The following is a 26,096-nucleotide window of genomic DNA, read 5'->3' on the forward strand; positions in this document are numbered from 1 at the left end:
ACATCTGGATATAAATTGTCCCATTGGTAAGATGCAGCATGGGTTCATGAAGGGAAGGTCATGTTTGACTAATTTGGTGGAATTCTTTGAGAACATTACATGTGCAGTGGACAATGGGGAACCTGTGGATGTGGTGTATCTGGATTTCCAGAAGGCACTTGACAAGGTGCCGCACCAAAGACTGCTACAGAAGATAAAGGTGCACGGCGTTACAGGTAATGTATTAGCTTGGATAGAGGATTGGCTAACCAACAGAAAGCAAAGAGTGGGGGTAAATGGGTGTTTTTCTGGTTGGCGATCAGTGACTACTAGTGTGCCTCAGGGATCAGTGTTGGGACTGCAATTATTTACGATTTACATAGATGATTTGGAGTTGGGGATCAAGTGTAGTGTGTCAAAATTCGCAGATGACACTAAGATGAGTGGCAGAGCAAAGTGTGCAGAGGATGCTGAAAGTCTGTAAAGGGATATAGATAGTCTAAGTGAATGGGCGAGGGTCTGGCAAATAGAGCACAATGTTGGTAAATGTGAGGTCATCCATTTTGGTAGGAATAACAGCAAAATGGACTATTATTTAAATGGTAAAAAATTGCAGTATGCTGCTGTGCAGAGGGACCTGGGTAACCTTGTGCAAGAATCTCAAGGAGTTGGTTTGCAGGTGCAGCAGGTAATTAAGAAGGCAAATAGAATTTTGTCCTTCATTGCTAGAGGGATGGAGTTTAAAAACAGTGAGGTTATGTTGCAGCTGTATAAGGTGCTGATGAGGCCACACCTGGAGTACTGTGTACAGTTTTGGTCTCCTTACTTGAGAAAGGATATGCTGGCACTGGAGGGGGTGCAGAGGGGATTCACTAGGTTGATTCCAGAGTTGAGAGGGTTGGCTAATGAGGAGAGACTGAGTAGACTGGGGCTATACTCATTGGAATTCAGAAGAATGAGGGGAGATCTTATAGAAACATATATTATGAAGTGAATAGATAAGATAGAAGCAAGGAAGTTGTTTCCACTGGCAGGTGAAATTAGAACTAGGGGACATAGCCTCAAAATAAGGGGAAGCAGATTTAGGATTGAGTTGAGGAGGAACTTCTTCACACAAAGAGTTGTGAATTTGTGAAATTCCCTGCCCAGTGAAGCAGTTGAGGCTACCTCATTGAATATTTTTAAGGCAAAGATAGATAAATTTTTGAACATTAAAGGAATTAAGGGTTATGGTGAGTGGGCGGGTAAGTGGAGCTGAGTCCACGAAATGATCAGTCATGATCTTATTGACTAGTGGAGCAGGCTCGAGGGGCCAGATGGCCTACTTCTGCTCCTTGTTCTTGTGTTCTCTTCAACCAATTTTTCATCTATATGAATGTTTTACATTGAACTCCCACTATTAATTTTAACAGCTTTTATAAAGAACTTCACCAAAGACTTATTTGGAAATTTAGTACTGTTTGCAACTGTCCACCTGGACTATCCATTCTCAAGAAAGGTTAACAGTTTCTCAGGCTGTTTTCCCTTATAAAGCATTGGCTATATTTGAGTACACCAACTAACCACTTCCTCAATGATCCTGCCAACCATGCACCTTGTGCACTTACTAACACAATGCCCTAATAATTTCTTACCATTGTAGTTCATCTTCTGCAACTATGTTTATTTGTAGTTCCCTTAATTTCCTCTGCAGGAATTGTTTTGACATATTTCTGGTTTCCTATAATCTGGATATGTGAAGTTCATTCCATTTTTTAAAAATCTCACTTCCCAGATTGTTGGTTGTCAATAAAGCCATATTATTTTCATTTATCCTTCTTAGCTCTGAAGTATTCACTGCGACCTCTTAATAAGCTGCCATTACATAAAAAGCTCCCTATCTTTCTTTAGCTCTGTGTTAGAAACTTCCAGGTGTTTTAGTAGTTTCTCCCTCATCTCTAGATTCTATTTGTTTTCTTTCCCAAAATACAGAGGTGCACACTTTTTTAAAAAAAATCTATTTGATCCTAAACTTTGTTTTATTTATCATCATCTACTATGGCGTGGCATGTTTCGGTTATCCCTGTCACATTATAATTCTGCTACAACAGCATGGACACATGAATTGTGCAGTGAAAATTATATCATCATTTAATGTAATGCCAAAGGAACATTCAAAGAAAACTATGTGTAGAATTAACTGATTTCCTCAATGCGAAACAACAAATGGCCATCATCTTCCCCAATTAAACGATCTCAAGCAATAGACTGTCATCTGGGTGTGTTAGTTAATAATGTTTATTTCAAGGCTCTTGCCTATATGTAAAACAGTAAATGAGGTTCTTCCATGTTACAGCAATATGTCATAGCTATTTTAATTGTTCTTCAAACTTTCCTGGGGGTAGGACATATTTTCCTTAATGAAATTGTGAAGTTTGGAAATCAATTCAGTGACAATCATGCTATCATCTGTAATTATTCTTGAGAAGGGTGCCATGAGCTCATGGGAGAAGCACTGGATTACAAAATAAATCAGCAGTGTTGACCTTCAAGGTTACAATTCTGAGATATGCCTCAAAACTAGAGGCTTCAATTTTCTCACATGTTTGCACTAACAGAGCTCCAATTAACTCCTGGATGCACAGATTGTTTGAAGAGGATATGAAACAATTAGATGAAACATTAGAAAATTGGTACTGAGGGCCTGATGGCCTAACATCCTGAGTGGAAAGAACACAGCAGAGACTCTGGTCATGATTTTTCAACTTTTAATTATGCAAATTCTTAGTCTGGGGCAAAAAGTGGGCAATGTGACAACTTTGTTAAAGCAGAGAGGAAATGGTGAGGTGTGTGACTACAGATTGGTTAATCCAATATCAATTGCCACTAACTCTTCACATTCATGAGCCAGAATTTTCTGCCCGCTCCCCCATCCACATGGCATGTTTTCCAACTCGCCATGGGCCACCGGTGGCATTTTCCGGTGCCACTGAGATCTATGGCATTTTGTATGGTTCACCCACCCCGCCACTGCGGAACCCACAGTGTGTGTGTGTGTGTGTGTGTGTGTGGGGGGGGGTTTTGCCTTTGGCAGAACTGGAACGTCCCACTGGCAGTGAGGGCCAGAATACCTCATCTATGGTTTGTGATAAAATCATGACGCCTTTAGAAAGACATGGGTTAATCAAGGACCACAACATGAATTTGTGAAAGGAAAACTGTACTTAACAAGTTTAAGAGTTTTTAAAGTGAGTGGGTGAATAAAAGGAATGTAACTGAAGTCCATATTAATATACAGCTTCTGAAAATCAGTCATTGACTGGAATTCTCTGGCCGCTAATGTCCCACCACCGCTGCTAACAAGGATTGAGAATTTGACAGTCAGCCAAATCTCTGCTCACTACAGCAGGACCAGAGAATCCCACTGGCTTAGATAGCCAGAGAATCTGCCCATTGAGTCCATGTCAGCTATCTATAGAACAATACATTCAGTCACATTCCCCCAATTTTATCCATGTAAGCTACAATTCATTTCCTTCAAATGCTCATCAAATTTCCTTTTGAAACCATTTTTTATCCCTGCTTTCTCAGAGACAGTGAGTTCCAAATCATTACCATTGCTGTGTAAAAAAAAGTTTCTCTTTCCCAAAATCATAAATTTGGGTACAAGGATCTGGGGGCAATTCAATAATGAAAACAGTTTTTGGCTATCATATCTAAACCTATATCATCTCACATGAACCACAGGATAGAAGTTTATTTAATGGACAGCAAACAAAGTCAGGGTATATGAATACAGCTTGGAAAGGGTTGTATAGTGTACCTGCAGTCAGTACTAGGCCCACTTCTATTGTATGGTGTACACAGACTTGGACAGAGGGTGTACAATCACAAAATCTGTGGATAACACGAAAGTAGGAACCCTTGTAAGCTGTGAAGAGTACTGTAAATTACTTCAGGAAGACAGGCAGGTGCCAGAGAACTTTGGGATAGGTTTTTGGAAAAAAAAGTAGGAATGGTAGTACACATGTAGTGTAACAATATTAACAGCAATGGACAAACAACCCCCCAAGGGGTTTAATAAAGAGACTGCTAAAAATAAATTGAAATATTTAAATTTATAACAAGGCTAATTTTGTGCCTTATAATTAGGGGTATAGTACAAAAGGTTAAGGGGAATGAATGAAATAGCTCAACAAAACCTCAATTAGGACACAGAGTAATGTCTGCCTTTTGGGTGTCTCCTTGTAAAAAGGACATCAATGTCATTAAGTATTGATCACTATTTCTTTTTGTTCTTTGATAGAACGTGGGCATCATGGCTAAGCCAGCATTTATTGTCCATCCCCAATTGTCCTTGAAAAGGTGGTGGTGAGCCACATTCTTGAACCACTGCAGTCCATGTGGTGTAGGAACACCCACAACGAGTTGCAGGATTTTGACCTAGTTAGTGTAAGAACAGCAATATTGTTCCAAGACAGGGTGGTGTATGGCTTGGAAGGCAATTGGCAGATATAGTTCAAAGTCAGGAGGGGAACCTGCAGGTGGTCTTCCCCAAGCATCTGTTGCCCTTGTCCTTCTAGGTGGTAGAAGTCATGGGTTTGGAAGGTGCTGCTGCTGATGATTTGGTGAATTGCTGGAATGCATCTTCTGGAAACACGCCGCTTCCACTATGCACCGGTGGTGGAGGGAATAAATGTTTAGAGGCGGATGGGATGCCATGTCTTGAGGAGATGGAACTGATGGTCCCTTCCCAAGAAATAATGGTGTAGTACAAAGCATGCTTATAAATCTAACTGACATAGTACAATAGCACACCTTCAGGAATCCAACATGATTCATCATGGGAAAGATCTTCAAGCTATTGTTGCAAGCAGACTTCATATCTTTCTCCTGTAAGCAATTGTGAATACAGGAGTAAAGTAAATCTGTGATCACCAGAACCCATGGCCAAGCTCTAAAGACTTGGGATCAGAGCACTGACAAGCCAGATATAAAATGACTCAGCAATTCCTATGCTAACACAATATTACTCAGAATATGAAATCAAAGGCATCAGCTAGTAAATACTTTCAACCACATCAGAGAACCTTCACTACAATAATAAATAGCTTTTTATAATGTCAACCTTGATCCAATAGTAGCACTCACCTCTGAATTAGTATGTTATGGATCAAGTCATACTCAATACTTAACAGTCTAGGTTGCCACTTCAGTGCAGTACTGCCTAGCAAGACATTTGGAGTGAGATGTTAAGTCAAGGCCCTGTCAGCCTATCAACTGGGTATATAGAACCAATGGCACTATTCCAAGAGACAAATGGACTTATCCTCATGCCAATCCTTCAAACAACATCACCAAAAATGAATTATCTGGTAATTTGGCTTGGTTTCTTTTGCATACAAAGTACTGTCAAGGAGTAAAAGCTAATCTCCCATTTAAATAGCATCCTTTAATTGTTACTCCAGAAATTTGAAGAACCTAAACTAATCTACTCTGTAACTCAGAAAGGTGTGCAAGTGTAGACCAGAATCACTTCTGATTTTCTCCTTCCTTTGAGAAAGAACTTCATTCTGTTCTCCTATTGATCACGTCCAGGACACCACTATTTACATAGTCGGGATATACTCTGGTAAATTAATTTATATTTTTTCACTAAACATTTCTAAAGCTCTTATTTAAATTTGTGAAATGTATTTATATGGTTTACCCTCTGAACTTTCCAGCATTGCACTTGATAAAGGAAAGACATACAAAACATTACCCTATCTGTGTGTCCTGCTGCAGTAGCTAGAACTCTTCCTTTCTTCCAATCCCAAACACAAATTGTGTTTTTGGAATCCAGACCAATAGATACCAAACGCTGTGAAGGAGGAAAAATAGAAAATCGAAATTAGGAAAATCTTCCTAATTTTTTTGTTTTCAAAACAAAATTTAATAAATCTTCATCACAAAAGCCCCTTCTTAAAATTTCCATCTTCTACAGAGGAGTTATAATCATTCAAACCTGCCATAACTAACCAACAAAATCGCGGACTTCCACTTTCCAATGAGAGGGGAATGTTCCTTTACTGAAAAGGTATTCCATAAAGCCAGCTTATAATTCATGAGTTAAAAAACAAGATTCAGTGGTATTTGGTATCAGCATGAAACCATGTAACTTTACTATTGTTGGTAGTTTCAAAATCACTATTTTTAAGTGTGACTATCATTTTGTAGTTTTCGGTTTTTCAGTTTGAATTGTATGTTTTTAACCATTTTTTGCTAAAATTGATGGAGGTCATTTCAATAAAAACTAAACAAGTATTATTGGAAACCTGACAGATTAGTTAAATCAACAGCATTAATTGAGACAATTAAATAAGCAATTCATTTATAATATGTTAGAAGGCTGGAAATGAAATTTGGAACAATAATGTTTATAACTTTTGTAACTAAGAGCTGTGAGAGAAAGATTAATGTGTGTTCTTAGGTCACAGAATAAAGAGATAACATGAATGTTAACCTCAACTCGAAGAGCTGAATAAGACCTTGTCTAAGGGACCTCAACTCCTAATGACAGACAGCTAGGTTAACCAATTATTGATCAATACTCAGGCCTACCTCAAAAGCGATTTATTTAGAGAAGAAACATTGTCTTATAACTGAGGCAACATGCATAATTAGCTAAAAGCCAAGGTGCTAATTATTTAATTATTGACAAGTTATAGTTATATGGTTGGTTATTTTTCCAACAGTTGGCTAAGGTGGGCTTTCAGTATTTTAAGATATAAAAAGGTTTTCAAGAATCCATTTTGGAAAATGGCACAGGGTAAGTAGACAGAGAAATCAAGAGAGTGATGTGCTGAAAACTGTCTTCAAAGTTCTTCGAATGTAACTTTACGACCTGGTCTGAGAAGGGTGGTGAGAAGTCTGTTCAATTGTTAAAGTTAAGCTTTCTTCTATTACTGGTAATTACTGCTAATTGCTATTAATTGACACTGATTTTTATCTTTCTGGGTTGTTACCTGTTCAATGGTTAATGAATTTTTTGAATTCATCATTTTAAGTGTTGTTTCTTTCCATATGCTTAAGTCTTTAGGACCTGATGTGATTTGTGATTGGGGGCTTATTGCAAACAAGTGAATCTTAGCAGATAATTTTTTTAAAATCACTTACACTATTCAAAACCCAACACTAGATTTTTTGAAATATTGCAATGCAACACAGAAAATATCAACATGGTCAGTTGTATGGAAATTATTTTGACACTATTATTTTCGATCTGATCCTTAGAACTACACAAGATATTTTAACTAGATTTTTTGTATCTACTTCAGAAATAGAAGTAGAGCATAGATCAGAGTAATGGGATCCACAAAACAGAGCTTTTACAGTGATGAGATTAGGTAAATCAACAAAAGATCCTACACCATGAAAGGATGGATACTTTTTTCAATCACGATAGAGAACAAGCCTCAGGGATATGGATACAACAGTTTTTGTCCTAGGAGAAAGCATATGTGGTGGTGGCCTGAGGGTGCATCAGAGGCATTAGTGGATAGTCGCCCTATTGAAGAAGAAAATGGATTTGATCTCAAAGCATAGTAAAATGTAACTGTAAAAAGTCAAAGAATCTTATTCATTATGGCCAAACTATGCACAGGAAATGTCACTGGGTTAATTCTGACATCAATAACCAAGCTAGAAGTGATAATGAGGTGTTGTTGATGGAATTAACCACTGATATTTTGATTTGATTTATGATTGTCACATGTATTGGGATACAGTGAAAAGTATTGTTTCTTGCATGCTATACAGACAAAACATACTGTTTATAACATACCGTTCATAGAGTACAAAGGGGAGAAGGAAAGGAGAGGGTGTAGAATAGTGTTGCAGTCATAGCTAGGGTGTAGAGAAAGATCAGCTTAATAATATATGGTAGGTCCATTCAAAAGTCTGATGGCAGCAGGGAAGAAGCTGTTCTTGTAACAACCAATTTGTGCACTTGAACATGTTAAAAGTAAAAGACAAATTACATTAAAGACTGGCTAAACGTAAGCATTTATGTTTCACGAGCAATGGTCCAACGTCCTTTAATTGACATTTCAACCTAGTCGAGATGCAACTATGAGTAAGATCAGAGATAGTGACGGTAATTATCATTTATACACATTTACTTGTCAGAGATTCAACTAAAGCTTGGGGAGGAATTTTCCCATAATTTGTCGGGGGTGGGGGGTGTAATTTACTGGCCTTGTTAGCCCCTGGCAGGAATCCCGATCACCTGCTGAATTGGGTATAAGACCTAAAATGGATTCCCACCAGGCGTGAACACATTAGGGATTCACCCAGCCCACCCCACCAACCCCGACAATTATATAAAACTGCTGATTGTATATAATTAGTGGGCTTGATGGTCCATTCAGTAGCCTTCTGCTATTCACCTAGGTCCCCAGCGGGAATTGCACTGAGTAGGCTTTGGTGCTGGTCATGACCAACCTGAACCTGGCGTGTTGGACCCTGAGAGGGGAGTCAAAGAGGTAAGTGCAGTGCCCATGTGCCCCTCTGCCACTGCCAGGCTGCAGAGGGAGGGTCCCCAAGGGTCCTAGGGGTTGGGTGGGCTCGGACCGGGGTCAAGGGGTGGGGGGGCACAAATCAATTCCGGCTTCCTAGATTGCCTGGATCCACTACAGTTCACCTATCGCCGCAACAGGTCTACGGCAGATGCCACCTCCCTGACCCTGCACTCAAAGATGGAATACTTGGATAACAAAAACACCTATGTCAGACTCCGATTTATTGACCACAGCTCAGTGTTCAACACCATTATTCCTACAAACCTCATCTCCAAACTTCGTGGCCTGGGGCTCACCTCCTCCCTTTGCGACTGGATCCTAGAGTTCCTAATCCGCAGACCGCAATCAGTAAGGATAGGCAACAACACCTCCTCCATGATCATCCTCAACACCGGTGCTCCAAAAGGCTGTGTCCTCAGCCTCTTACTATATTCCTTATACACCTATGACTGTGTGGCCAAATTCCCCTCCAACTCGATTTTCAAGTTTGCTGATGACACCACTGTAGTGGATTGGATCTCAAACAATGATGAAATGGAGTACAGGAAAGAGGTAGAGAATCTGTGAATTGGTGTGACGACAATAATCCCTCCCTCAATGTCAACAAAACGAAGGAGATAGTCATCGACTTCAGGAAGTGTAGTGGAGGACATGCCTGTCTACATCAATGGGGGACAGTGGAACTGGTCGAGAGCTTCAAGTTTCTGGTTGATCAGATCACCAACAAACTGTCCTGGTCCCTCCATATCAATGCTATAGTTAAGAAAGCCCACCAACACCTCCACTTTTTCAGGAGGCTAAGGAAATTTGGCATGTCAGCTACGACGCTCACCAATGTTTACAGATGCACCGTAGAAAGCATTCCTTTTGTTTGTATCACAGCTTGGTATGGTTTCTGCTCTGCCCAAGACTGCAAAAAACTACAAAAGATCATGAACGAAGGCCAGCCCATCATTTGAACCAGACTCTATTGACACTGACATTGACACTGTCTACACTTCCTACTGCCTCGGAAAAGCAGCCAGCATATTCAAGGACCCCACGCACCCCGGACATACTCTCTTCCACCTTCTTCTGTCAGATACAAAATTCTGAGTACACGTACCAACCGACTCAAGACAGCTTCTTCCCCTCTTGCCATCAGACCTTTGAATGGACCTACCTCATATTAAGTTGATCTTTTTCTACACCCTAGCTATGACTGTAGCACTACATTCTGCACTCTTTTTTCCTTCTCTATTCTTTGTCTGTATGGCGCACAAGAAACAATACTTTTCACTGTATGTTAATACATGTGACAATAATAAATCAAATCAAAACTTTTCAGTTCCTCTCTTGTGTAAATAATGCAGTTAGAAACAATGGTGTGGGGTACTTTAGATGCATTCAAGTGTGAAGGGAAAGGTAAATAAAACATAGCTGATTGTATGCTGAGTAAAAGCTATTAAGCTGTTGATCAAAGGAAACTTAAAAGAGTGGACTCCAAAATCCCAATATACTTACCTGTGCATCCCTGGAGTGGCCATCATGACTAGTTTTAGTTTCTGAAAACCAGTAATGATTTGCACTGGCATGATGTCATGCCGGCTGGGTGGGACAATATGTTTAGGGTGAAAGTCCACTAAAATATATTATATTATATGCTAATCAGGCTTCCACCCTTTTTGGGCATGAACCTAATCGTGTCATTGGAGAGGGCTGGGAAGATCGCATTCTGAAATCTCACCAGCACAAATCTCATTTTTGGCCTCTTGCGAGCTTTAGCTGCCATTACAGGATTTGTGCCCATGGCACAAGTACATTTCTTTTGCCAACTAACATCATTTAGGGTTCTCAAAGTCCATTTTACTACATAAATATTTGATATGGCACAAAGGCACGGTGGCAGCAGTGACGCACTGCTGCCTCACAGTTCCAGAGACCCGGGTTTGATTCCTGGCTTGGGTCACTGTCTGTGTGGAGTTTGCACGTTCTTCCCGTGTCTGCGTGAGCTTCCTCCGGGTGTTCGGTTTCCTCTCACAGTCCAAAAATGTGCAGGTTAGGTGAATTGACCATGCTAAATTCTCCCTCAGTGTACCCGAACAGGTGCCGGAGTATGGCGACTAGGGATTTTCACAGTAACTTCATTGCAGTGTGAATGTAAGCCTACTTGTGACTAACAAATATACTTTAAAAGTCAAACCATCGTATCATTTACTTACCTGGCCATCGTGATCAAAGGCCAAGCAGGCTATTCCATGTGTGTGCACATCTTTCAGGATGGATATCGTCTGCACATTGTAGGTGTCCCACACACATATATGTGGCTCCTTTCCCACTTGTCCTGTTGCAACTAAAGTTCGTTCTGGGTGCAACGCTAAGCTGTGGATGGTACAGAAAGGTTTTTTTAAAATGTAATTCAAAACAGCAGCTGACAGGTTCATAAGTGCAAACAATATGGCTTAAAGCACTGCTATAAATATTATATTATATGCACTGGGTTCCCAAAAGAGGTCCTGTCTGATGAGGGGCTGTTTTTGTGTTTCAGATGGTCTCCCAATTATGGAAACCATGTCAACTAAAACAACACTCTGGTCTGCGCTATGCCATAACCATCTGCAGATGAACCATCTGGTGGAGCAATTTAATTGCACATAGACACTACGAGCTAAGTCAGAAATGTGGTGAGGAGGAGTGGCAGCACTGTTTAGAAGATACAAAGGGGAAACTCGCCAAGAATCTTTCAAAACACCTTTAAGTCCACAACTTCCACTGCCTAGACAGACAAAGGCAATGGGTGCATGGGAATGCCGCCACCTCTAAGTTCCCTTCAAGTCAAACAACATCCTGACTTGGAACTATACTGCTGTTCCTTCACTGTCACTGGGGGAAAACTATGGAAATCTCTTCCAACAGGTCTGTGAGCTCACCTACACCACACAGACTGCAGTGGTTCAAGAAGGTAGATTACTACCATCTTCACAAGGGCAACTAGGGATGGACAGTAAATGCTAGCCTTGCCAGCAATTCTGACATCTATTAATAAATTTAAAACACATTAGTATGGCAAGCAGAACCACAAGGTCCAAGATTCTGTTTTCTTCCAGAAGGATATTACAAGCACCCCTAGAGTTCCTACCACTTGAATTACTATACAGCCACTGAGTATTAGACCAATTAACACTAAACTAAGAAGCATGGTCTCGAGAGATTATTGAAGATGAAAACATAGTGAAATATGTACTTAACTAGACTGGCTAAATATACATCGGAAAGCCTAACCAGGTATTCACTCAATCACACACAGCCACAAAAACGGAAAATGCTGAAAATCTCAGCAGGTTTGACAACATCTGTGGAGAGAGAATAGAGCCAACATTTTGAGTCAAGATGGCCCTTCGGACTGACTCAAAACGTTGGCTCTATTCTCGCTCCACAGATGCTGTCAGACCTGCTGAGATTTTCCAGCATTTTCTGTTTTTGTTTCAGATTCCAGCATCCGCAGTATTTTGCTTTTATCAGGTATTGTTTATGCTACCAATAAGGCATAATGAGTTATCAGCTCACTGCTCAGGTCTCAAAAGGTTTGGAGTCTAGGACCAGGATTCTCCGACCTCGTCCATGGCTGGAATTCTCCGGTACAACTGCAGTGAACGTAGATTTGGCTGAGCGCTAAATTCTCCATTCTCACAGGCAGCTGTAGTGGGGCAAATGAGATTGGAGAATTCGAGCTCCGATACTCGAAATCAACCAGCCAAGTACCAGGTCTACCACAAAAACATCTCTTCCAAAAAGAATTGATCCTGGTTATTTTCTGCACTTTTGTTTTTTATTCCCCTCCATGGTAACATTCCCTTTTATACACTTGATCAAATGTGACCAATGTCATCACATCAAATTCAGTCCAAATTTCTTCATTTTATGTACCACTTTTTAGTAGTTTAAAAAACATCTTCCTTAAAATTTAGCATCCAATTAAATTTTATGAAACTATTCTGAGCATTGTAAGCTAAATTATCCTTAAATCTCAGCCTTGGCTCAATGATAACACTCAAGTCTTAGGGATCAAGCCCCACTCAAGACACCAGATTGCAGCACAACACTGGTAAAGTGTTAATATTGCAGTTACCTATATTTCAGATGAGCCACTCAACCAGTCTCATCTATCTTCTCAAGCGGACATAGCACATGGCATGATTCAATGAGCAGCAGGGGAGTATTCAATATTTATACTTTAACTAACATCTCTAAAACCTATTACCTGATTGCTTATCTTTATGTTGTTTGCTGTGTCCAAACTAGCTGTTGCATTTCCTTGCATTAGTGGCTTCACTTCAAAAGTACTTTATTGGCAGTGAAGTGATTTGGAATGACCTGAGTGATGAAGATTCTTCACTAATGCAACTTCTTTGCTTCCCCTACTCAACTCACTGTCGATGTGTTTTCCTCTCTGCCAGATTAACAATATGATGGCTAATCTGTGCCTGGTCACTGGGCTTGTCCTTTGAAATGTTATTCAACAATAACTGCACAAATAAAAGCAAGTTGCTGTGTCGCCTTGTTGCTCTCAAATCCATATTCCTTTTTTCCCCATGCTGTTTTTTACCCCTTTCGCAACCTTGTGCTCCTCCTTCATTCTTTGACTGGCAGCAATTTCAACTGAAATGCAAACTTATAAATTATATTATGCAAGTGTCTGAGATTGTGCATTTTCCTGTAATACTGTATTGGTCCATTGTGATATTATAACCTACTATTCTGCTCATTTACAGTCCTCTTTTCCTATATGTGACCTCCATCAATTCCAGCACTGGTGCCATTATGTTTTGTGATGTGTTCTGTTCTTGTCTAAATTCTTCAGGCTACATCTTTAGACTAATGTCAAGTAAATGCATACCTCACAGCCTCAGGTGCATCTTCATTGACGGGTCATTTACAACAAGCTCAAGATACCAATCTTAAACCTACTGTTAAAGTGTTTTAGCTACTAAGTCCCTTATACCTCCACAGTTAAAACCCAAAGGCACCACATTAGATCTCATCTCAGAATTAACTGACCGCAAATTTTCTGAACAAATAATGAAAACACATAAATGTATTTACAATAGAAGGTAAACTGATCAGTTTCCTTGAATTAAACTAAATGGTTACAAATTATATGAATTTAAACTTGTCTATGCATAATTCTTGCCCCTTGTTCTTTTCTGTAAGTCTTGGGATTAGTTAGTTCATCTAAGTTTCCTTTGAAAGTTTTAACTCCTATAACTCAACTTGTGAGCTCAATACCGACCAAACCAGCTGCTAATAATTTCTGGCTTTGAATAACTGGCTGTCCAAACACTAATTTATAAAATTCTCAAGGTGTTGGACCATCTTTCCTAATCAACTGCTTTCCAGCTGAGTCTCAATTTTCCTTATGCTTATTTGAGAAAGTCTTGCAATCTTTGTTACGTTTAACGTATTATCTTAATACAAGTGCTTTATCTTAATACAAGCTTTAGGAGACAATAAATAGAACTTTTACATTGAATAAATCTGGGAATGCATTGCTGACTGCAACAGGTGCATATTGATTTACTGTTACAAAAGGCTAGGTAAAATACTGCAATTTTGTCAAAGACATTTTCACTGAATCAGGTAACACTAATTCATACAAACAGTATTATCTAGTCCAGTGTTTATCGAACTTTTTTTCCGGCGACCCACTTTTACTAAATGGCCGTCCCTCGCGACACACGTCACAGGGGATGTGCAATGAAATACAATCTTTCTACTTTGTACTAACATTATACAGTACATTAAACTTGGGGAGGTCTGTTTCAGATTCACTTTCCAACAGAAAGGAAATTAGTGTCAGTATTTTGCAAACTCCTCTTGTCAACATATACATTCAAATTAAATGTCCGAAATCAGACAATCCATTCATTTACTGTGCATCAGACATCCACAGAAAATTGACTGCATTTTATTTGTGACAGATTTTTAATTTAAGGTGGATCTTTTGAATGCAGAGCTCACCAGATCAACGTGCTGTTCTTGGGTGGAAACTTAATAGCTGATTATCTCTTTCTGTTACCATCCCATCAATAAACCTCCTTGGTAGGTGGGATATGTCACATCAATAACTACATTTTGCTGCATCCATTGAAGTCTGTGGTTAATGTGTCAATTATCCTTTCTCACATGCAGCTGTAATTTATTTTTAAAAATGAAGCATCCCAGTGGTTTTCCTGTTTTTCAGATGTCATCTCATTTTGAAATTGATTCAACAGCAAAATATTTTTATACACATAGGAAAAATAATGAGTTGAATTGTGAGATAATGATGATACATATCAAACTCTGAAGTTATAACCTGCCTTCATGGCAGGAAATTCGAGACTCAGGCAGTCAACTGACCAGGCAAGCTGCAATACTGATGCTACAGTCCCAATCTAAATGAGATTTATATTTAAAAATACACCTCTTTCCCAATTCTTATCTTTTCCTTTTGTAAAGTGCAAGTAACTTGAATTGTATCGGTCAATACTCAAGTTTTTCCTCCACACCAAAAGTCATGCTGGCTATGACATTGTCTGAGAGGTCCTCATTTTCATACTGCCTTCTACAAAATCATAGAATCATAGAAACCCTACAGTACAGAAAGAGGCCATTCGGCCCATCGAGTCTGCACCGACCACAATCCCACCCAGGCCCTATAATGTGCGCTATAAACAGAATATCCTGCTTTTTTTTGACAGGACCACAGAACATCCAGCGTTGTTTTAAAACAGGGTCAGTTTATAGGGCAGCAAGAATTTACCCGGCAACCCATTTTCAACAGCCCACCACCCGCAGATCACGGCCCCACTTTGAAAACCCTGATCTAGTTTATGTATAAAGAGTAAACTTTCATCTGGTTTCCAAGTATTCGTTTAGAAAACCCATACTGAAACACGATACATACAAATTTAATGCCTTTTCACATAAAAACCTCTCAAATGTTTCATAAAACAAAATTCCTGCAGGGACCCTTTCAGATTCTGTACTATTGCATAAGGCATTATTATATTTCATTCGAGTCGAAGTCTTCACTGGATAGAATAATGTCAAAAACCAATGTATGCTTTTTTTAAAAAAAAGAGTGCGTAGGCAATTTGCTAAAGTGTGTGGAGCCTTTAAATTACTTCCCAAAAACAAAATTAAGAGGGCAGACATGTGCATGGCTGGTACAAGAAGTTTTTGGGTTGCTGGGCAGATGTACAGTTTAGAGGAAATATTGATCAACACTGTCCACTTTAATTAACAAGAGAATAATTTGCTGATGATGCCAAACCACATAGATAGATAACTAGTATGCTTAATATAAATTCTGAACAAATTAAAGCAATTAGATTCAGAAACCACAATATTTTAAACTGGATAAACGAAAGGAAGTGAACATGGCTTCAAAGTATTGAGTACACCCCAAAACTTGATAAAGTTTGCACAATTACAACTGAAAGCAACAAGTTACACTATCCATAAGAAATCAGCTAATACTTGCATAGTGCTCTTAAGACATAGTTGGCGAGAAATTACAGATGTTATCCAAATTAATATCCGCAGTCCATATAATCTTCGAATTGTCCTTGTCCCATGGGTTCAATATGTGATCACCGTCCTTTTTCATTAGCTAATGAAAAAGTCATCTATCACTGCAATTTTTTTGTATCATTGGCTGGCATTCAATGGGTACTCATCTTTACTCCTACATGATTTTAGAGCACAATGCTACTTAGTTTTTTTTAAAAATAGAAAACATATTAATGAACATTTTAAAAGCAGCCTGTGATTGATCATTTTACTTCAGTGATTAGAACATTTATGAAATGTTGGTTATAGCTATTGCACAGGCTTTTAGAATGGTCCTTTAAAGTTTTAATGCACTTAAGTAGCTTTCAGATTACACAATATCCATTAACATATTACTTGGACAAAGGCACTTGAACTTTGATCAATCATCCAACATAGTACAAAAGCATCATTGCAGAATTTTGTCAAAGAAATGGTATTGCTTTTCACAAGAGAATTCCATTAACTCTGATTATGCTTGACCACATGAAAGAAATGATCCAAATTTATTTTCTCCCTTTCTAATGGATAATTAATTTCTCTGTTGAAGTTTAAAACACAGCAGCACACACTCCAAACCAGTTCTTCCACTCCAATTAACTCAAAGTGGTTGACTATCCTGTCAGCAATTTTCCCCCAATTGGAGTTGAGTAAGCTGCACTCCAAGTATATGATCATAAATATGTGGGATTCAGCCTTCTTCCACTTAACCCAAGCATGCAGTATAATTTTTTTAATCAAAAGGTCTTAGCAAGCCAGCATTTATAGGATGCAATAAAGATTAGTTTGCATTTAATGGAATTACAAACCTGATCACAGGTCTTTTAAATGTAATTAGCGGGCTTGAAGCCCAATTCAACAGGCTCCCACATTCCTCCCCCCACCAGCCAGAAGTGCTCCAGGTGGCAATTTCACCTGGTCTATAGAAGCGTGAACCTGGTGCCATGGACTCTGAGAGGGGGCAAATGGAGAACTGCAGCCTCCAACTGTTCTCCTGTGTCCCTCTGCTGCTGACAGGTTGCAGAGGGAGGGTCCCTTAAGGGACATGGGATTGACCTTGTGGGGTCTCCCCCAGGCTGCTAGTCTATTAGCTGCACTTGTCCTGGTTGCCTTGGAGAAAGTGGAAGGGGGGATGAAGCCTCTGGCTAGGTGGTGGGTTGGGTCACCCTCATGCCTGCTTGGTATGGGAGCGGGGGGAAGTGACCTGTTCGCTGTGTGGGGGAAGATGCTGCTCTGTGCTGAGGGGTGGGGGTGCTCCCCTTATCATTGGGGGTTGCTGTGATCATTGTGGGGGAGGGGGGGACATGTCTCTCAGCACTGAGATTGGGGCCCCCTTAAAAAATGGGGCCCCGATCTCTGTAAAACCAGGCTGGCTGTGTTTTAACAAATATTTTGGGGGGGGGGGTTGCAACTAACATAATTGGTATCCCAACGTTGGTTCCCCATGTGAATATATTTAAACATAATTACCAGGCCTTTACACCTGATACTCCTCCTTTTGTTAAATTGTCCATTATATCAGCATGTGTGAACCACGACAGATTCCCCATGACAAGCACCTGGCAAGCAGAATCCATTGGAGGCACACAGGTGAGCACAGCCCCCTTGGGGAGAGGGTCAAGACCATACAATGCCTTTGGGGAAGTTCTGTGGGGCTGGGAGGGGAGTTCTATGTGGGGAGGGAGGTTTCTATTTTTAATTTTTTACATCAGGATACCCTTAAAACATAAATTGCTGCTGAGTCAGGGTCTAATGGACTCGCTTTGTTTTCTCTAAGAGCCTAAAAATACGGTGGAGGAAGCTGCCCTGGGGGCCAGCAGCTTCCACCCCATTTTCCCACCTGCTGTGCCACTCTGCCAGAAAATGAGAAAATTCTGCCATTGACCAGAAAGCCAATTTCCCATTATTATCATTCCCTTATTCTGGTCATCCATGTGATTTTCACATTCCTCCTGCCATCTGGCAGTCCTTTGCTCCATAATAATGTGGCTTACACACAGACCACTATCTGCTTCATATGCTTCCAGAGCTAAGTACTTATTGAACATTTTCAGTAATTTGGGGTCCTATTATACAATACCTATAGTGCAGAAGGAGGCCATTCAGCTCATCGAGCCTGCACCAACAACTATCCCACCTGTCCCTATCCCCATAATCCCACCTATTTAACCTGCTAATCCCCCTAATACTAAGGGGCAATTTACCATGGCCAATCAACCTAACCCACACATCTTTGGAATGTGGGAGGAAACCCACTCAGACATAGGGAGAACGTGCAAACTCCACAGTCACATGGGGCTGGAATTGAACCCGGGTCCCTGGCACCGTGAGGCAGCAGTGCTAACTATTGTGCCTCTGTGCCACCCTACAAGTCCTCTGTGTTTCTACTGCTCTTGAAATGCCTTTCACATGGTTTATGTCTACCATTATTTCTTTGGACACACAGAGATTTTCTGCTAAGGATACAGTTTTCCAACACCACGCAAATCTGTTGCTCCTGGATATCCTGAGGATCTACAATACATGTCACATCTATTACAAGGTTCCCTGTGCTGCCAGTCTTCCAACTTAAAAAGCTATGTACTGTTAACCTATACTCCCACTAGCAACTAACTCAAGAACTTCAAGCAGGACACTGTAATCCAATGTACTGAATAAAAGTTGGCCCAAAATTTCCAGAGATATGACAAAAAATAAAAAGTGCTAATTTTGTCTGCAACCCACCGTCTGCAGCATAAGACTGGGAACCACTGTTGTGCATAATCCCACTCTACTGATTATTACATTACAACAGATTAACAGACAATAGTTTCCTGACACCCACAGTTTACCAGTTTTGGACCTACCCTCTTTTTCAAACTTTGTAATTTAATTCACTCAGAGTGCAACTTCTCACTCCTTGCCCCACATGTGGAATGTGCAATATTCAGTCTCCTGGTACCCTCCCTCCTGCACCATCTGAGGAATCGCAAATGTTAAACATATGATTGGACAAGCGTATAAGGATAAATGCAGCAACTAAGTTTGATGGTGGGAAAGATTTTAGTGGTGATAATCCAGGACAAAATTAGCAGTCATGTGTACAAGTGAGGATTAATTAGGGAAAGCCAGCACAGATTTGTTAAAGATTAATCATGTTTGTTTTGGATGAGGTAGCAGGAATAGATGAAGAAGATAGTGTTATTGGAGCTGCACTCATTCAGGCATTCCAACACACTCCTGATTTGTGCCTTGTAGAGAGTGGACAGGCTTTGGGGATTTAGGAGGCAGGTTACTCACTATAGAATTCCGAGCCTCTAGAATCATAGAATCCTACAGTGCAGAAAGAGGCCATTCAGCCCATCGAGTCTGCACCAACCACAATCCCACCCAGGCCCTATCCACATATCCCTTACATATTTACCCACTAACCCCTCTAACCTATGCATCCCGGGATACTATGGGGCAATTTAGAATGGCCAATCAACCTAGCCCGCACATCTTTGGGCTTTGGGAGGAAACCAGAGCACTCAGAGGAAACCCACGCAGACACGGGGAGAATGTGCAAACTTCACACAGACAGCGACCCGAGCCGGGAATCGAACCCAGGTCCCTGGAGTTGTGAAGCAGCAGTGCTAACCACTGTGCTACCATGCCGCCCCTCTGACCTGCTCTTGTAGCTAATTTTTATATGGCTGGTCGAGTTCAGTTTCTCATGGCAATCCCCAGGATGTTGACAGTGGGGGATTCGGTGATGGTAATGCCATTGAATGTCATGAGGAGATGGTTAGATTTTCTCTTGTTGGAGATGGTCATTGCCTGGCAGTTATGTTGTACGACTGTTCTTACCACTTACCAGCCAAAGCCAGGTAGATGCCAGTTTTGAATCAGAATTGTTACAGCACAGAAGGGAGTCATTCGGCCAATTGTGTCTCCACTAACTCTCCAAATGAGCAATTCACAGTGCTATTCTCCTGCCTTCTCCACCCTGCAGATTGATTATTTTCAAATACTCATGCAATTCTCCTTTGAATGCCTCGATTGAACCTGCCTCCACCACAGCCACAGGGAGTGCATTCCAGATCCTATCTGCTCGCTGTGTGAAGGAGTATTTTTCTCATATTGCTTTTGCCAATCAGCGCCCTCTCGTTCACGATCATTTCACAACTGGGAACAGTTTCTCCCTATCTACCCTGACCAGACGCTGCATGATTTTGAAAACCTCTATCAAATCTCTGCTCAGTCTTTTCTCCAAGGAAAAGAGTCCCAACTTCTCCAATGTTACTTCCATTACTGAAGTTCCTCATCCCTGCAACCTTTTCTCATAATCCTCTTCTGCATTCTCTCCAATGCCTTCATATCCTTCCTAAAATGCAGTGCCCAGAACTGGACACAAATTTCCAGCTGAGGTCTAACTAGTGTCTTGTGCAAGTTCAACATAATGTCCTTATCCTTGTACTCTATGCCCTTATTAATAAAGCCTTGGATACTGTATGTGTTATTAACTGCTCTCTCAACTTGCCCTGCCATCTTTAATGAATTATGTAAATATACACTCAGATCCCTCAGCTCTTGCATCCCCTTGAAGTAGTGCCTTTCATTTTCTTCACCTCCCATTTCTCTGTAATGAATTTCATCTGCCACATATCAGCCCATTCCACTAAGTGGTCTATGTCCTTTTGAAGTTCTACACTGTCCTCCTCACAATTTACAATGTTTCAAAATTTTGTATTTTTCACAAATATGAAATGGTTCCCTTTTCACCAATGACTAATTATTAATATATATCACAAAAAGCGAGGATCCCAATACCAACCCCTAGGGAACTCCATTACAAACGTCCCTCCAGCCTGAAAAACATCCATTAACCGTTACTCTCCATTTCCTGTCACTCAGCCAATTTTGTTTCCATGTTGCTATTGTGCATTTTATTCCATGATGTATAACTTTGCTCACCAGTCTGTGTTTGATACTGTATCAAATGCCTTCTGGAAGTCCATGTACATCACATCAAGAGCATTCCCCTCATCAATCCTCTCTGTTACCTCTTTGAAAAGCTCCAGCAAGTTAGTTAAACATGATTTTCCCTTAAGAAATCCTTATTGGCTGTCCTTAATTAACCCACATTTGTCCATGTGATTATTAATTCTGTCTTGAATTTAGTTTATGGAAATTTCTCCACCACCAAAGTTAAACTGATTGGCTTGTAGTTGCTGGCTGTACAGGGCATAATGTTTTGCAGTTCTCCAGTCCTCTGGCACCACCCCTGAATCAAAGGAAGACTGAAAATTATGGCCACTGCCTCTGCCATTTCCACTTCCCTCCGTATCTTTGGATGTTTCTCATCCTGTCCCAGTGCCTTTTCAACTCTAAGTACAGACTACTAATCCAATACTACACCCTTACCAATTTTTAACCCTCCTAGTGACTGAATTTCCTCCTCTTTCACCATGCTCTTGGAAGCATCTTCTTCCTTAGTAAAGACAGGTGCAAAGTATTAATTTAATACGTGAGCCATGCTCCTTGCCTCCATCTGTAAAATTCCTTTTACATCCCTAATCAGCTTTACTCCTCCTTTACCACCCTTTTACTATTTATATGCCTATAGAAGACTTTGGTATTCCTTTTATGACAGCTGCCAGTCTTTTTTTCATACTCCCTCTTTGCTGCTCTTAATTGTTTTTTCATCTCTCCACTGAACCTTCTGTATTCAGCCTGGTTCTCAATTGTATTTTCTACCTGACATAAGCACACTTTTTCAATTTTTTTCTCTTAATGTCTATCTCCTTTGTCGTCCAGGGATCTCTGGCTTTGTTTGCCCTATTTTTCCCTTTTGAGTGAACATACCTTGATCATGCCCAAACCATCTCATCTTTGAAAGTGGTCAGCTACCATTTTTCCTGCCAATCTTTAGCCCCAATTTATTCAGCCCAGATCCATTCTTATACCATGGAAGTTGGTTGTCCCCCAGTTAATTATTCTCACTCTGGAATGTTCATTGTCCTTTCCCATAGTCATCCTAAATCTTATAATTACCCCCGTTCCCAAAATGTTCTCCCACTGATATACGGTCTTCATGGCCCACCTCATCCCCCAGAACCAAGTCTAGCAGTATTTCCTTTCTCATTGGACTGGACACATAATGCTGCTAAAAATTCTCTTCAACACACTCTATAAACTCTTGGCCATCTCTGCCCTTTACACTACCACTAACCCAGTGGACATTTGGAGATTATAGTCACAATTACTTTAATTTCTGCACCTCTCTAATTGCCCTGCAAATTTATTCCTCTACATTCTTCCCACTAGTTGGTGGCCAATAGACTACAAGGAGCAATATAATTGAACCTCTTTTGTCTCTTAGTTCCAGCCAGATTGATTTTGTTGTTGACCCCTCTGGAACATGTTCTTTCTCCATAGTAGGCTAACTGGAACAGTACTATTGCTGAAACGTTGCCAGAGCCCATAGGCTCTGCAGTATCATTGCCTTCAACCATAACTCCTTTATTCTCCTTCAGTCTTTTCATACTGAGCCATACAATTCAACTTTCCCTGCTATCCAAGAGCAATATTACCAGCATTATTGCTCTCGGCCACTTATATGTATTACATTCTGCAACAGAATGTTGTGTTTTATTGGAAAACATTTATACTCCATTAGGAAACTTTGCAGCAAGTTGTCCTCAGTTTAGTTTGGGTTTGGAAGCCCCACACACACGAACATTTCCAGAATCCATGCCAAGTTGCGGAAGTCCTTTACAACCAAAGTGCAATTTGTGTCTGACACCACCAGGTGTCTTGGTTAGACAGTAGGTCCAGAGATTGAATCAATTTGCCAGCCATCCTGTTTCCACACCATTTTTAACATTGCCGTAGAGCAGAAATTACTTCAGTGACACAGAAGATGCTGGTTCAATCAACTCACTTGTTGAAGTAGGTCACACAATGTTGGATAGGTTACATATAGATACGTGGACAGCCCATTTGACCAAACTAGCCCCATGCTGGTGACTATGCTTCAGTGTCATCCAACCTTCTTCATCTAACGAGCAGTAGTATATCCTGTTACCCCTTTTTCCCCCTCATGTTTATCTAGCTTCCCATTAAATGTATCCATGCGGTTTGCCTCAATTACACCTTATGTAAATGCGTTCAGCACTTTTACTACACTTGGGAAATGAGATGTCTCTTGAATTCCCTATTGGATTTTATAACTAGTTTATATTTATGATCTGCGGTTTTGGATGGCCTCACACGTGGAAATATTCTCTCCAAATATGCCCCATCAAGCCCTTTTGCACCCATGTTATTAAAGCCCATAGCATTTCTGTCCTTTTAATTTATCACTGAACTCACATCACTGAACACCAATAGCAAATGCCATCAGCATAAAAGTGCCATTCAAAACTAGATATTTTTCAAAATGAAATGTCAGGATCAAGTTCAAGGATACCTGCCAGTCTCTGGGTTCAAATAGCAATTACACACCCATCAAGCTTCAATTACATAATTCAGGACGTCATTTATATCCCTTGGATAAAATTACATCCTTGTAATTCACCCCGTCTATTCCCCTCTAGGTACACATCCATATCAGCCGCTTCTTCCCCCACTGATCACATTATGTAACAATTTGAAATTACTGAATTTAAATCAGTTCGACAATCGTGTTCGTTCTGGAATTCCAATTTCTTTGCACAAAGTGACAATTTTATTATCACTGAATACGCTATATTATGCATATATATATATACACATAGATACACAATCAGCTCAACAAAATACCCTGCCACCATATTCATTCTCATGCTCTGTTCGAAAGTCTTTCCGGAAGTTATTTGGACAGCTAAATCTTTCACTTCATATCCTCTGACTCCACAGGCCGGTGAATTGCTGTCCATCTGTCGTTTGTAAGATTTAACCGTTGTAATTTGGAGTCAAGAGCCACCCTTCCACACAAAGAGAGCCACGCACCACGGAATCTAAAAAGTGGATTACTACATCTGATAAATTATACATGTTATGAATTTTCTGACTAACTGTACCACAGATTCAAAGGGGAATGCGGAGCACTTTTATTTATTAAACAATGGCCTGGGTTCCGCTGCTTGGGTTCTATAAAATGCTCCCGTAATACAAACCATCTGCATGTATAAAAGAAGAGCAGCAATCGCCCGAGGAGAGTTATTCGCTTCCTTTAAAAAAATAGAGCTGGTTTTATTTAGTTTTGGGAATCGTTCCAGTGAGGGCTTTCGAAGTTGCACGTTTCGAATTGAAGTCCATATGATCACGATCAACGGTTACCTGTCAGGAGTTTGACATTCAGGATCACAAAGTGCACTTGCATACTGTTGTCCAATTCAGATTTTAAAAAACATCAATCGCCTCAAAATATAATTCCGGATGACTTGGAACATGCCTGGCGCGGTACAATGTAACAGTAAATTGCATTTTATAAGCCTAAATACAATCTCAACCTGCAGCATGGCTCAGCCCATTCAATTAACCGTGAATGTATTCATCTTATCCTAACAATCGCAGCAAATAAACACGATAGTTTTCAGCATCTTCCTTTTTTTAATGGAAGCAACTTAATTCACACCAATTGCACTTATACAAATGAGGAACACAAATCACTGAATTATTTTGGCATGGCTGACAGAAATAAAATGCCCTTCTGAACGGCATCTTCTTTCCAAACATTCTAGATACACAATTTATCCAGTTAGGTAAAGAATGTGATACTACAATCAATCAGATATATCTCTAAACGTTACGATCAGATACATCTCTAAACATTACGATCAGATACATCTCTAAACATTACGATCAGATACATCTCTAAACATTACAATCAGATGTATCTCTAAACATTACAATCAGATGTATCTCTAAACATTACAATCAGATGTATCTCTAAACATTACAATCAGATGTATCTCTAAACATTACAATCAGATGTATCTCTTGGGGCTAAAGGAATCAAGGTGCATAGGGGGGGGGGGGGGGGGGAGGCGGAATCAGGGTATTATTGAATTTGATTATTAGCCCTGATCATAATGAATGGCGGAGCAGGCTCGAGGGGTAGAATGGCCTACTCCTGCTTCTATTTTCTGTGTGTTTCTCTGTGTGTTTGAGGGGGGTAGGGGAATGATGAAACAAATATGGTCCCTTTATAAATGCCAGAATCTACACATTTGAATTCTTGGCGTACACGAAGTGGTTAATTTAAAGGGCCAAACTAGCCAGATTTGTAGACTGGCGGTTACATTTTTTTCTGCTTTCCCCCAGTGCATAGAGCCAGATAACGGGAGCAAATGAGCGCGGATTAGCCACTCACTGCACGGGATGGCGCGATGTTTTTCAACACACTTTATTTTTTAAAAAAAGAAAAATACTAATAAATAAATCGAGACAAACTACCTGATTATATCATCGTTGTGACCCAGAAAGAATTTCTGTTTGTGTTCCCGCGTGTTGTAAACCACCCCGACACCCGCCACGAAATAGACGATTTCCTTGGAAGCGGTGTAGTACAGGTTGTTCCGACACTGGTGCCCCCGGTAGCCATAGACCCACTCCAGGCGCAGGTGGCAGTTGGGTGCCGTTCCATCAGCCATACCGCCGCCTCGCCACAGCCACAGCACAGAGCCCGTCCCTCAAGCTGATGTCTCCTCCTCTCCCCAACCTTGTTCTGCACGCAAAACCAGATTGAAGATGCGCGGATACTCAACAGTTGTCATGCATTTTTTTTTGGTGATCTCGCTCTCCCACGCACTACTTGGCAAGTACCAACGTCAGAAACGCATGACGTCCATTCTTTCTCCCACCCACCCCTCAAATTAAAAAAAAAATTAAAATTGATCTGCAGCTTTGACGGTTTTTTTTTTCGTCCGCCTTTCGCCTCGCGCAACTGTCGCCTCGGCCGGCGCTGCTGTCTCCAGCCCTTTAACACCTCCCGTCCGCCGCGCGCACCTGCCTGCCACCCCCCCCCCCCGCCCGCGCGCCGGCCCAGCCAATCCCGTG

General features: G+C 40.6%; 1 protein-coding gene across 2 annotated transcripts in view; it reads right to left on the reverse strand.

Annotated features, from left to right (window-relative positions):
- LOC144507232 (echinoderm microtubule-associated protein-like 5) overlaps positions 1-26,034 on the reverse strand; it is a 141,818-nt gene extending 115,784 nt beyond the window's left edge. The window contains exons 1-4 of one of the 2 annotated variants that reach the window (XM_078234191.1): positions 25,494-26,034; positions 10,721-10,880; positions 5,723-5,821; positions 4,777-4,851 (exon numbers count right to left, since the gene is read on the reverse strand). In XM_078234191.1, coding sequence (XP_078090317.1) covers positions 4,777-4,851; positions 5,723-5,821; positions 10,721-10,880; positions 25,494-25,690 — 531 coding nt within the window. In that variant the 5' untranslated portion in view covers positions 25,691-26,034. The remainder of the gene's footprint in view (positions 1-4,776; positions 4,852-5,722; positions 5,822-10,720; positions 10,881-25,493) is intronic. The other variant, XM_078234193.1, reaches the window with a different exon arrangement.
- Between the last annotated feature and the right edge of the window lie 62 nt (positions 26,035-26,096).

This window comes from Mustelus asterias, chromosome 18, assembly GCF_964213995.1.
Source record: "Mustelus asterias chromosome 18, sMusAst1.hap1.1, whole genome shotgun sequence".
NCBI classification, from domain to species: Eukaryota; Metazoa; Chordata; class Chondrichthyes; order Carcharhiniformes; family Triakidae; genus Mustelus; species Mustelus asterias.